This window comes from Acomys minous, assembly GCF_964271855.1.
Source record: "Acomys minous genome assembly, chromosome: 12".
Classification (NCBI taxonomy): domain Eukaryota; kingdom Metazoa; phylum Chordata; class Mammalia; order Rodentia; family Muridae; genus Acomys; species Acomys minous.
Window position 1 is genome coordinate 90,567,621 of NC_140493.1, and position 14,447 is coordinate 90,582,067.

The window sequence follows — 14,447 nt, forward strand, 5'->3', positions numbered from 1 at the left end:
GTGTGTCTGTATGTGGATATATGTAAGCCAATGCAGATGCCCCTGGAGACCAGAGGCTGAAATCAGATCCTCTAGAGCTACAGATTGTTTTAGACAGATAAAGTGTTTGGAGTATTTACACACTTTTCCCCCTTTTCATTGGTCTGAAACACTTTTAAACAATATTCTCTTATATAACCATAATTGTCAAATTCAAGAAATTTAACATAGCTGGGCAGGGTGGTGCAGAAGTGCCTCTACCCGCACTGTAAATTGTTTGCTTTGAAAGCCATTTCTTTTCTTTGTTGTTGTTGTTGTTGTTCGTTTGTTTGTTTTTTAGACAGAGCATCTATAATATAGCCCTAGGTATATAAAATTGGCCTTGAATTTTGAGATCTGTTTGGGATCAAAGGCATTCACCATTATACCTTGCTTCTTTTTCTTTAGTATTTATTTTATTATGTGTGTAAATATTTTGTCCGTATGTATATATGTGTGTATGTATGCATGCATTGGAGCTCAAAAGAAGGTATGAAATTACCTGGAATTGGAGATATAAATTATTGTGAGCTATGATGTAGTACTAGGAATTGAACCCAATTCATCAAAAGAGACAAGGGTTCTTAACCACTGATATATCGCTTTATTTCTGATGTTCCTTTTTTTTTCTAAAGTTTTATTTTACTTATATTTTGTTACATACATGAATGAAGGAATGTGTGTCCCTTTTGTATTCATTGCTAGCCCAACTTCCAGGGGTTCTCCTGCCTTTGTCTCCTGTCTTGCTACAGGATAACTAGGACTATGGGCATACACAACCACACTCAGTTATGTATGGCTTCTGTAGATTCACACATAGGTCCTCAGTACTTGGTTTACTCATTGAACCATCTTCTGTCCCTGAATGTTCATTTCAAAATAACAAAGGTGTTTAGACAATTTAGTTAAAATTCTTAATAAAACTGGTTTTAGCTGATAATACATTGTTTTCTTTGCAAATATATTGCCAGATGGTTTATTGTATATACTATAGTTCTACAGAGCAAGTTAATGAAAGAAAAGTTAATAATCCCTTTGTAGAAACTGCTATGCATCCTTGTAAAATTGTATTCCCTTAGATCACTGTGGTGTGACAGTAGAACTCCTAACTCTTTTAGACTGTTGTCTAAAGGCAGCAGAGTTTGATCTGCTTGCAAATTTAAATCCTTTATAACGTCTGTTTTCACTACAAGTTGTTTTTATCATTTAGGAAACCAGAAGTTGAAGTTCTGTGCTAGTTTACCACACGATATAGTTAGTACATGTAACCCAGGATATTATAAAAGGTTATTGAGACACACTTTAGATACGCTCAAGTGATTCTTTCTAACCTCTGAAATGTACTCCTTTTAGATGCATCCTTGGGGAACTGTTCACAAAGAAACCTATTTTTCAAGCCAATTTGGAACTGGCTCAACTAGAGCTGATCAGGTATAGTTGTGCATATGCTCTTAAGTGCCTGTGTATGATAAATAAGTATTTCTTAAACTTTTTTCACTCATCTCGTTTTACCTGAGAAGTTTTTACATAACCCTGGGGAATATAAGTCAGACACTTACTAATGATAAATATAATTTATTTTGTGGGTAATCTTTGACATATACTGATTTATTAAACATGAAATTAAATTTGCATATTAAGGTAGACATACTTTATCTTCACATAAAAATTTAATTTAAATATTTTAATCTTACTTTATTTTTTTGGTATTTTCAAGATAGGATGTCGCTGTAGCCTTGGCTGTCCAGGACTGTATTTGTAGACCAGGCTGGCCTCAAACTCATAGATCTGCCCTTCTCTGCCTCCTTGAGTCCTGGCATTACAGGTGTGTGCTACTGTTCCCAGCTTTAATTTAATTTTAAATTTATGTGTGTGCATATGGATGTCAGCCTTACAGCCTTTCCATCCCTGGACCCCATAGTAGGAGAGAACCAACTACCACTCCTTGTCTGATGACTTCTGTATACAGTCATATGCAACAGATATACAGATAGATAAGTGAAGAACCCCAGTATTTAAAAAGACCAGGCATGGTGGCACATAGCTGGTCTACATAGTGAGTTCTAGATAAGTCAGAACTTATCAAAGTATTGAGACTTCGTCTCAGCATAAATGATATAAATAAAATAATTGGAAATTCATTTTTAAAAACATTTATTTATTTGTTTGTTTATTACTTATATAGTATTCTGCCTGCCAGAAGAGGGCACCAGATCTCATCATAGATGGTTATGAACCACCATGTGGTTGCTGGGAATTGAACTCAGGACCTTTGGAAAAACAGCTAGTGCTCTTAATCTTTGAACCATCTCTCCAGCCTGATTTATTTTTTCAATGAAGCCCAAGTGATTAACTCAAATAGTTTCTATAATACAGTCTAAAAATAGACTAATTTGATACTTATATCCTGAAGATTGATGGTAGGAAAATATTGAAAATTTTTATTTATTTATTTTTATTTTATGTACACTGGTGTTTTGATTGCATGTATGTCTGTGTAAGGGTGTTAGATCCCCTAGAACAGGAGTTACAGACAGTTGTGAGCTGCCGTGTGGATGCTGGGAATTGAACCTGGGTCCTCTGGAAGAGCAGCCACTGCTCTTAACCCCTGAGCCATCACTCCAGCCTACCTTTTTTTTTTCATCTATCCATCCATCCATCCATCCATCCATCCATCCATTCTTTTATCTATCTACCTACCCACCTACTGAGGCAGGGTCTCTAGTCCTGACTATCCTAGAGCTTGCTGTGTAGACCAGAATGGTCTGGAACTCACAGAGATCCTTCTGAGTGCTGGGATTAAAGGTGTACACCACCATGCTTGGCTAAAGCTTCTGTCTGTCTGTCTTTTTTTCTTTCCTTTCTTACTTTGTTCAAGATAGGGTTTCTCTGTGTAACAAAGCCCTGGCTGGCCTGGAACTCACTTTGTAGACTAGACTGGCCTCAAAACTCAGTGCTCCGCCTGCCTCTGCCTCCTAAAGTCCTGAGATTAAAGGCACCCAGATCACCACCCAGATATCCTTTGTCTATTATAATTAAGCCTATGTTTCTAAAACAACTAAACATGGGCTAGAGAGATAGCTCAGAGGTTAAGAGAACTGGCTGTTCTCCCAAAGATCCTGAGTTCAGTTCCCAACAACCACTTGGTGGCTCACAACCACATATAATGAGATCTAGTGCTGTCTTCTGGAGTGCAGGTGTACATGCAGGCAAAACATTGTAGTTCAGAATATGATTGTGTAAATCTGAACTGAGATATAGAGCAGTGTTCATCAGCATTTTATGGGATTATACAACTCATAATGCAAGGTTGTTGTATGTTCACAATCAAGATTTCAGTGAAGTAAGCCAGGCGTGGTGGCACATGCCTTTAATCCTAGCACTGGGGAGGCAGAGGCAGGTGGCTGATGTAAGTTCTAGGCCAGCCTGATCTACAAAGTGAGTCCAGGACAGCCAAGGCTACACAGAGAAACCCTGTCTTGAAAAACCAAAAAAAAAAAAAAAAAAAAAAAAAAAACATTTTCAGTGAAGTTACACAGGACACAACACTGGGGGTCACTGACAGAAATCATCTCAGACATATTACACATTTGATTTTCATTTACTGCTGCCAAATTCGTCATGACACAGTTATGCAGGCCTTAGTCATGACCCACACTATGAAAACTAGATAATGAATGGGTAATGAAATCCTCCAGTTTCTGTAACACTCTTCAGTTATTCCACCAATTGATATTTTAGTATATGTCTCTTTGCTCAGTTCAGCTTACAGTCTCTTCTGTGGTAACATGTGGACATAGAAATTATGTTTTAGGGGGCTAGAGAGATGGCTCAGAAGTTGAGCTCTTGCAATTCTTGTAGAGAATTTAGGGTCTGTTGCTAGTTACCTCGTGGTAGCTCATATCCACACATATTTTTGTAATTTTATGTATTTGAGTGTTTGCTTGCCTGTATGTAATTGCACCACATGCGTACTTGGTGCCCTTGGAAGCCAGAAGAGGGTGTTGGATCACCTGGAGCTGGAGTTGTAGAGGTTGTCAGCTGCCATGTGGGTGGGGAAACTGAGTCTGGATTCAGTTTAAAGCGTGTTTAACCTTGAAGCCACCACTCTAGCTCTATTACGTCTTAAGTCTTACATTTGTCTTTCTTTTCTTTGTCATATACAAATACGTTGTATTTGAGAACAGTACTGCTTGTACTGCCTGTTGTGTAGTAGGCTAAGGCAGTAAGGCTCATGAGTTCAAGGCCAGCCTGAGCAACAAAGTGAGTCCCCATTTCAAAATTAGAAAAAAGAAGAAGAAGAAAAGAAAACAAAAAACTGGCAAGATGGGTTAACAGCTAAAGGCACTTGTTTTCAAGCTTGACCTTAGTTCAATCACTGGTATTCATGTTGTAGAAAGAGATATTTCTGAAAGCTGTCCACTGATAGACGTGTGTGTGCATTTACACACTAATTAAGTAAATGTAGAAAAAAGGGTTGGAAAAAGATGTAAGGAGCCTCAGCTCCTCACATGTGGCCTGATGGTGTCTGTAGAGCCAGGCTGCAGCGGACCAGGGAGATGGCTTCTCAGCTACAGGTGCTTACCATGTGACCTGACAGCACACATTCCATCTACATGAGAGAATTGACTCTTGGAAATTATTTTCTGATCTCCACTAGTGTGGTATGTCATATGCCCCACTTCCCATAAAAACAGACAAAAACTAAATAAATGTAATTGAATTTTTTTCTTTCCAAGACAGGGTTTCTCTCTGTAGCCTTGCCTGATCAGGACTCGCTTTGTAGACCAGGCTGACCTTGAACTCACAGAGATCCACCTGCCTCTGCCTCCCAAGTGCTGGGATTACAGACGTGCTCCACCATGCCCAGTGTAATTGAAAGCTTTAAAACAATAAAAAGTAAAATGAGAGCTAGGTAAATGGTTCAGTGGTAAAGTACTTGCCTTGTAGTCATCATAAGCTGAATTTGATCCCCAGAACCAGTATACCAAAAGGGAAAAAAAAAAAATCCAGCCGTGTGATGTTACAAATCAGTGCTGGTGAGGCAGAAATAGGTGATCTTGGCCAATTTAGTACCTTCAGCAAGCCTATCTCAAAAACAAGGTGGATAACACCTCTACATGCATATATACAGAAATTATAAATAAAGGATACACAGGGCTCAGGAGGCAAAGGTTGAGAATTTCTGGTCTACAGATCAAGTTACAGGACTGCCAAGGTTACACAGAAACCCTGTCCCAAAACAAAACAAAACAACAAAAACTGAAACCAACTGAACAAAAAACAAAAATACAATAATAAGTGTGTACCGTGAATAAAGCTTGGTTTTTCTTTGAATTTTAGAAGAGATAAAAATCACAGCTTGCTTTCAAAGAACGTGAAGCCTAATTAACTATATAGGATGTGAATAGAATGTTTGGTGGTTTGTTTTTCTGTATTTAATTCTTTGTGGAGTACATGTTTTCTTTTTCCTTTTACCATGAGGGTCATGAGGATTGAACACAGGTGTGGCAGGAGTAATCTTTTCCCACTGAGCTGTTTCTCTAGCCATAGTTTAAAAATGTAACCCATAATAAGCAATTTAGGGAAAGCTTGAAACTAGAATAGGATTTGGGTCTCTCTTGTTATACTTTGCTTTGTTCCTTTTTCCTTTTCTTTTTCTCTGTTCATTTCCCTTGTTCTTTCTCTTTTGGTTTGTTTTTGTTTATTTGTTCATTTTGAGACCACAAACTCCTAAATTTTTACCATATGAAATTTATTCTGTAAAGTGTGGTGGTACATGCCTTTAATCTTAGCCTCTTGGAAGAAATAGGATCATCTCTCTAAGTTCAAGGCCATCCTGATGTACACAGTGAGTCCAGGATAGCCCAGGATACATAATAGAGAGACCTGGTCCAAAGAAAGAAAGATAAGAAATTAATTCTAAAAATGAAAAAAGAAAGAAATTAATTCTAGCCTAATTGAATAGAATTGATAATGAGAACATTTATAGGTTGAAAACATTTTTTATAAAATATATAAATCATTTTGAGTGTATTTTCAGTATTTTTTCTCTTGCTAGCTTTTAGTATTTCCAGTATGTTTTCTTTTATATTGCTTCTCTTTAGACCAAGTAAAGTTATGCTTTGCTTTTTTTTTCTTGTCTTTTCTTTCAATACCTACTAGTGTAATAATGTAATATGCCATAGAGTGTCCAGACCTCAGAAGATGGTAATTTTTTCTTGAAGAACCTCTAGAAGTAATGATACTAATGACTTACTTGATTGCACTTACGTTTTGGCTTTCTTTTCAGTCGTCTCTGTGGTAGCCCTTGTCCAGCAGTGTGGCCTGATGTTATCAAGCTGCCCTACTTCAACACTATGAAGCCCAAGAAGCAATATAGGAGACGCCTAAGAGAAGAATTCTCTTTGTGAGTTTAGCAAAGTCCTTTTGTATCTCTTTTTGTTTCTAGCTTCTTTTGGAATTTGACTTTTACAGTTAATCCCAATTTATTACAACATTTTAATTATATTTTTGTTGTCGTTTTGTTTTGCTTTTCTGAGTTGGACTCACTATGCACCCCTGGTTGGCCTGGAGTTCACTACATAGACCAGACTGGCCTCAAACTCATAGAGATACACTTGCCTCTGTCTTAAAGGTGTACACCACTAAGCCAAGCCACATTCATATATTCATTCATTCATGTATTTGTATACGGGTCTGGGTGTAGAGGTCAAAAAACAATTTTCAGGAGTCCACTCTCTTCCTACCATGTGGGTTTCACAGATATAATACTGGTCATAAGGTTTGGTAACAGATGAGCCACTTCAGCCAGCCCATTTTTATTTTACATGGATGAATGTTTTTCCTGCCTGCGTGTATGTGTCTGGTAACTGCAGAGGCCAGATGATGGTGTTGCATCCCTGGAACTGGAGTTTGGAAGAGTATGAGCTGGCATGTGGGTACTGGAAGCCCAGGTCCTCTGCAAGAGTAGCCAGTGCTCTTAACCTGTGAGCCGACTCTCTAGCCTTAGACATTTTACTTTTGAAGAGTTTGTTTTATCAGACCCTATTTCTAATTTTTTCTCCTAAAGGACATGGACAAATAAAAAAGCCATTTTATTTTGAACAATATGTGGATTTCCTGTATTCTTTTGATCTTTCTATGGAAAGAGAACAGAATTGTTGGTTTCATTAGTTTTCATCTGCGTTGTAGTATTTCTTAAATCATGACTGAGATCTGTTGCTTACATAAGCCAATTTACAATTTCCTTTGCTCAGTTTTACATGGACAATTAAATTCTTTTAGTTATTTGTGACAAGATTTCTCTGTGTAGCCTTAGCTGTCCTGGACTCGCTTTGTAGACCAGACAAGCTTCAAACTCACAGAGAGATCTGCCTGCCTCTGTCTCCCCAAGTGCCTGGATTGTAAGCGCAGGCCACTGTACCTGGCTATGAGATGGAAATTCAAATAACTTGATACGCGCTTCCTGGTCTGAGAACATGGAGTTGTGAGTTTTGATTTCTCTGTTCCTTTCTATAGCATTCCTGCAGCAGCACTTGATTTATTGGACCACATGCTGACACTTGATCCTAGCAAGCGTTGCACAGCGGAACAGACCCTACAGAGTGACTTCCTTAAAGATGTGGAACTCAGCAAAATGGCACCTCCAGAGTAAGTGTTGGTGGCCGTATAATGATTCTAAACTTCCTCCTTGACTCAGAAGAGAGAAACTGAAAAAGATAGGCTTATCAAAATAACTGCAAATGATGGTCAGTCCGGATGGAGTGTCACTGTGGATAAGGTCAGATATATTAAATAAGGAATAAATTTAACTATATTTGATTCAAGTTATTTTCATTTCTGAATCTCTAGTACATTTTATGCTAAACAGTATCTTTGAAAATATTCCTTGTAGTTTTTGCTCTTAACCATACCTTCTGGTATAATCATTTTACTATGTATTTCTCACACTGCCAGAACAGTTCTAATTTTAAATAGTTTGCATCAGTGTCAGGTTATTAAAGTGGTTGTGGTTTTTGTTTTTGTATTTTCTGCTTTGATTTTGGGTTTTTGAGACAGGTTTCTCTGTGTGTCTGGACCTGTCCTGGACTTGCTTTGTAGACCCTGCTAGCCTCAAACTCTCAAGAGACCTGCCTGTCTCTGTATCCTGAGCACTAGGCTGTTTTTGGTTTGTTTTAGACAAGGCTGTGATTCTGTGTTGACTAGGCTGGCCTTGAACTCACAGAGATCTGTCTGCCTTTGTCTCCATGACTTTTTATGTAAAGTCTTTGTGTGGATCTCTTTCATCATAATTTATTTTTAATCCTTTTTTTTTACTTACATATTTGTCTATGTATGTGCATGTATGAGTGTTCATGAACACACGTGTACATTATACAACACTTGTATAGAGGTCAGAGGACAAAGTGCTCCCATTCTTCCTTTATCTACTGAATTCTGGTGGTAAGGCTTCTGCTACAAGGGCCTTTGCTATGTTGGCTATATCTGTGACCCTCTTTCATTACAGTTTTATGAATATCCTGTACACTATAGGATCTTCAGCGATTCCATACCCACATTTAACTTTATGGCACATAAAAGATCTTTTTTTGCTTTTGTTTTTCGAGACAGGGTTTCTCTTGTAGTCCTGGCTGTCCTGGACTCATTTTGTAGACAAGGCTGGCCTCGAACTCATGGAGATCAGCCTGCCTCTGCCTCCCGAGTGACATAAGAAATCTTTATTCATTTTATACCACCAAAACTAGTATTTGACTATATAGGAGTTGCTTCCAGTATAGTAAGATTCTTATTTCTTACTCCATAAATCTCTGGGTCTCTTTCTATGAGCTACCGCCTGCCGTTATTCTCCTCATACTGCATTCTAACATTTCTTTGTTTGCCTTGCTTTTTAATTTAGTTCATTATTCTACCATTTCCTCGCTACCTACTCTTGTTTGTTTTGTCCTTTCCAGCCTACCTCACTGGCAGGACTGCCATGAATTGTGGAGTAAGAAACGTCGACGGCAACGGCAGAGTGGTGTTGTGATAGAAGAGCCACCTCCATCCAAAGCTGCTCGAAAAGAAACTACCTCAGGAACAACAGCTGAGCCTGTGAAGAGCAGTAGCCCAGCACCACCTCAGCCTGCTCCTGTCAAGGCGGAGCCTGGTCCTGGGGATGCAGTAGGTCAGTGCTGAGACGCAGCCTTCTGTTTCTATTAAGTGTGCTTGAGTAGATTTTGAGGATAGAATGCATATATGTCATATTCCTGTGTTTTTGTGCAGTCGAGCATTAGAAAAGAGATTGATGTCTCCATTTCTGAGGAGAAGTAAGTCTTAACTCTTGCACATTGTTCAGAAAGCTTACAGTAGGAATATTATATTTCATGTAAATTATTGTGGAAGAAACCAACCAATTAAGTAAGTGAAACTTAGGTTAGTTTACTCATGGATTTTTAAAATTAATTTTATTTATGTATATGGTTGTTTGTCAGGATGTACATCTGTGCACCTTTTATGCTTAATGCATGCAGAGGCCAAAAACAGATGTCATATCTTCTGGGAGAGACAGTGGTTAACTGTGGTGTGGGTGCTGGGAATAGAACTCAAGTTCTCTGGCCCATTAATCACTGAGCCAGCAATAATTTAAAATCATCATGTTAGGTTTGATAAGACTTTAGAATCAAGTCATGTCAAATCACAGTTGCTAAATGTAGTTGATTCTGTAGACTGCTACTTGACCTATTACATTAAAACTGTCAAAATAATCATTACAACCAAGAATTTCTCCTATAATATCACAGAGGTTTTTTGTTGTTTTTGTTTGTTTAACTGCAGAACTTTTTCATTTTCCCTTCTCTATTGACCCAATGGCCTGAACATATGATCTTACTGCCTCAGCCTCCAAAGTAACTGAGGTTACAGTAACATTTATTTGGTACATATTAGACTCATCCAGAAAACCTTAAACCTTAAAAAATAAAAGCCCTCAAGTCAATGTTGTGGCAAATAACTGCTACATAGCACTCAGGTGGTAGAATCTGGAGGATCAGAAATTCAACGTTATCTTCCACTACACACCAACTTTGAGGGCAGTCTGGGATACACAAGATAAAAACCCTTGAATAAATGCCAAATCTTGTGGCACATTAGGCACCTGAAATTTTTCTTTCTTTCTTTCTTTCTTTCTTTCTTTCTTTCTTTCTTTCTTTCTTTTGCAACTGGATGTTTTTATTTTTGTTTTGTTTTATTTTGTTTTTTGTTTTTTTTTGTTTTGTTTTGTTTTGTTTTTTTTTTTGGCACCTGGGTTTTTTAATCCATCTTTACAGTTTTTACATATAATAATGGTTGAAAATCACTGACCCATTTTGTTTGTTTTATGTATATGGGTGCTTTATCTACATGTACATTGTAATCTGTATACCAGAGTGAGCGTTAGATGGTTGTGAGCTGCCGTGTGGGTGTTGGGAATTTACTCAGTGCCTTCGGAAGAGCAGTGAGTGCTCTTAACCATTGAGCCATGTTTCTACCCCAAAATGTCACTTTTATCTATAGTGCAGAGATACTTTAGTTAGTCTTTGTATTTTATTTGTTGTTTATTAATTTTATTGAAGGTGCCACATCAGAAGACAACTTGTAGGAATTGGTTCTCTCTAGTATATGAGTCCTGGGCTTTATACACTTGTCATTCTTAGTGTCAAGTGCCTTTTACCTATTGTGCCATCTCACCAGTCCAAGTCCCTGCATTTTTATACCAAAAAAAAAAAAAACCACACAAAAAACTGTAGTGCAATAATCTGAGTAATTATGAGGCATTCAAAATGAAACTATAACTTTGGGTGTTATAAATTGCTTTTGTCAGATGAAGTCAGAGGGCCTCCCCTTCCTTGTCATCTTACATTGCCTCCACTCTCATCCCACAGGCCTTGGTGACATCACACAGCAACTGAATCAAAGTGAATTGGCAGTGTTATTAAACCTGCTACAGAGCCAAACTGACCTGAGCATCCCTCAGATGGCACAGCTGCTTAATATCCACTCCAATCCAGAGATGCAACAGCAGCTGGAAGCCTTGAATCAATCTATTAGTGCACTGACTGAAGCCAATTCTCAGCAGCAGGACTCAGAATCCATAGCCCCAGAAGAATCACTGAAGGAGGTGCCCTCTGTACCTGTGGTCCTGCCTTCAACAGAACAGACAACTCCTGAAGCTTCAAACACACCAGCTGACATGCAGAATATGTTGGCAGTTCTCTTGAGTCAGCTGATGAAAACCCAAGAGCCAGCAGGTAATCTGGAGGAAAATACCGGTGACAAGAATAGTGGGCCACAGGGGCCCCGAAGAACCCCTACAATGCCACAGGAGGAGGCAGCAGGTAAACAGACCGGTCATGAATCTCATTGAGCTCAGGTGCTGTTGATCCTCTTAAAAATCTCTTTAATAGTTTTCTTTTTTACATCATTGGTCTCAGTTTCAGTTTTCTGTAATCAGGAGAACATAGAACCAAATGATGTATATCTTGTCCAGCTTTTTGATTTAAGTCTCAAAGCACCTTTCATATGCTGATAACTTTTCCAATTAATAAGTTACTGGTAAGTAAAGCCCCTATGTTCTAATCAAGAACACCAAAGTTATAGGTATTGAAGTATCTTGAACCACTATGTATGTGGTGCTAGCCCTAGAAAAATCTGAAATAAACATCAAATTGTTCTTTACATCTAGTAGAGTGGATCCTGGAAACTAGAATCTTATCTGGAAGATACAGTCAAGAAAGTCCTACCTAATAAAAAGTCATTTCAGGTCCTGAAAATAATTGAGGAATTGTTCTGAGCAGATAAACACATTACATTTTCTTTCCAGAAAATAATAGTACCTAAAATTGATTGTTTTAAGTCTGTGTTTCTGAAAGTTGACAGTGGAATCAGGAAGTAAGCATTATGAAAAGAAAAATCTGAAGGGGAAAATTTTTTGTGTCACATGACCACACTATACAGCTTATTAGAGGGAAACACTTTGTAAATTCTCCATCAGTTCTGATCCACAATCTGTTTGCAAAACCTTACAATCTGAAAGTGTTTTCAACTCCTTGGAAATTTTCATTCTCCCTGAAGATTCCATGAATTGGGGAACAAGAAGAGGCACAGAGGCTGAAGAGGTATACTTATGAACTTTAGGATCCTGCATTTATGTTTCATCTGGGTTGGTACAGAAAATATATTCTTTATTTTCACTAGTAGAAGGTCAACTACATACCCTGTTTTTTTTTTTCGCATGTTATTAAAAATTATTAAAACGGAAAGACAATAAAATTAACCTTTTGTGAATAGGAAAATTGCAGCCTAAGAAATTTAAGTAAGTCTGTGCTTCTAAATATTGGCAGACAAAACTAGAATTTACACACTGATATGTCTTGATTCACTTTGTTATTTTCAGTGATGATTACGGTGGTTTTAGTAGGCAGAGTAATACAAAAGGCTAATACTGGGGCTGGAGAGATGGCTCAGAGGTTAAAAGCGTTGGCTGTTCTTACAGAGGACTTGGGTTTAATTCCTAGCACCTATATAGTGGCTCACAGCTGCCTGTAACTCCTGTTCCAGAGGATCAGATGCCATCTTCTGACCACTACAGGGACCAGGTACACATGTGGCAAACAAACATATATGGAGGCAAAACATTAATACAATGAAAATAAATAAATATTTACATTTAAATAAAGAAAAGGCTGTGTAGAATTAAAGCAGGCTTTTTATCTCCTGCCTCAAATTCCAGTCCTACATACTCATCCCTCAAAAAATCAATACCAATTTTCAACTCAGAAAGTACCTGAAAGATCTTGGTCAAATTAAATAATGCCTGCTTGGAAAATAATTCACCCAATGATTAACTCAACAATCTATCCAGTACATGATGAAGTTGAACAGAAGATAAGTCATAACATATAGCCAGAAATTAGATATGCTTTTTAGAGGAGAATGTAAAAATGGCACACCTAAAGATGAATACAAAGGTTGGGTATGGTTTGATACAGTTTTGATCCCAGCATGCAAGAGGCCTACCTGATGCTACATAGGAAGTTCCATCCAACCATGGTGGCTACATGGTAAAGCCCCCTAGCTCAAAAAATACAAAATACAAAAAACAAAAAAAGACCAACCACCAAAATCCACAACTAATTATTATAGTCATCCCTGGATTATCTTGCATATCTACAGTTTTTGCAGCACAAACTGACCTCAAAACTTTGATCCTCCTCTGCCTCCCCCCACCCCCCCCCACCCCCACCCCCACCACACCTGGTACCTTTTCCTTGGCCATTTCGCTCTTCATTAGCACTTCCACCAGAGGGCAGGCTGTGTAAGTCAGAAAGGGGATGATCTTAGTTTGGCAATTCTGTTTTCCTATTCTTGTTAAGAAAGGATACTGATTGAAACCTAATAAATGAAAAGAAAATTTTTAACTATTTTTACATTTATTTACCTCTTTCCATTAGTTTAAAACTGTTACGGAGTGACAGTATCAACACTTTAAATCTGAGGGCAATATGATTCAGAGTTTCTATTTTTAGTTTTAATTCCTTTAAGAAACCCTATTAACCTTAGTAGCTCTTTAATGAAAAAGTGGTTTAACTAGAAAAATATAAACTTTAATTGCTACTTTTACAGCCATACTTTTTAAAATTAGAGGTTGTTGTGGGGGGTTTTTGTTTGTTTTGTTGTTTTTTCAATATTAAAAACTTGTTTTCTTTTTTTCTTTTAATGTCTCTGGTACTTGGATATCTTTATAAAGAGAGATAACTTGTATTGACAGTAAAAGGGTATGAAATAGAATACATGGTTATACTTTAATTTTCCTATTCTTTCAGATTATTTAGATTTTGTAAATATTGTAAATTATTAGTAGCTGATTTCTTCTGCCTTAAATTCATTTTTTCCTTGCTACTCAGCTGACCAGCCAATCAACAAGTAATGTAGACTTACATATTACAGTTGTACTATTTCATTTCAGAACTGAAAGTTGATACCCTGTCTCCCCTTGCCTGCCTGGTTTGTGCCTTCAATCCCAGAAACTCTAGGCTGTTTGCCCTATTTGTTGTTTCATAATAGCACCTGGCCTCATTTTTCACTGCACAATGTTCATTTGGGTTTCTTTTTAGCGGGGTGGGTGGGGTTAGAGATTGTTGTATTTTGTTTTTTTATTTTGTTGTTTGCTTTTCTTTTCTTTCCTTTCCTTTTTTTTTTTTTTTTTTTTTTTGTTTGTTTTTGGTTTTTGGTTTTTTGAGACAGGGTTTCTCTGTGTAACCCTGACTGTCCTAGACTAGCTTTGTGGAGCAGGCTGGCCTTGAACTCACACTGACCCTCCTGCCTCTGCCTCCTGAGTGCTGGGATTAAAGGTGTGCCACCATGCCCGTCTCTTGTTGGTTTTTTGAGACAGGGTTTCTCTCGATAGCTCT

At 37.8% G+C, this 14,447-nt stretch overlaps 1 protein-coding gene across 14 annotated transcripts in view; it reads left to right on the forward strand.

Moving 5' to 3' along the window:
• Nucleotides 1-14,447, forward strand: part of CDK12 (cyclin dependent kinase 12) — an 82,289-nt gene that overhangs the window by 38,754 nt on the left and 29,088 nt on the right. For all 14 annotated transcript variants that reach the window (XR_014773317.1, XR_014773318.1, XR_014773319.1 and 11 more), the window contains exons 9-13: nucleotides 1,372-1,449; nucleotides 6,311-6,427; nucleotides 7,540-7,671; nucleotides 8,973-9,184; nucleotides 10,920-11,372. Coding sequence is in view for 4 of the 14 variants with exons in the window: in XM_084751094.1 (XP_084607220.1) it covers nucleotides 1,372-1,449; nucleotides 6,311-6,427; nucleotides 7,540-7,671; nucleotides 8,973-9,184; nucleotides 10,920-11,372 (992 nt within the window). In the remaining 10 variants the exon portion in view is untranslated. The remainder of the gene's footprint in view (nucleotides 1-1,371; nucleotides 1,450-6,310; nucleotides 6,428-7,539; nucleotides 7,672-8,972; nucleotides 9,185-10,919; nucleotides 11,373-14,447) is intronic.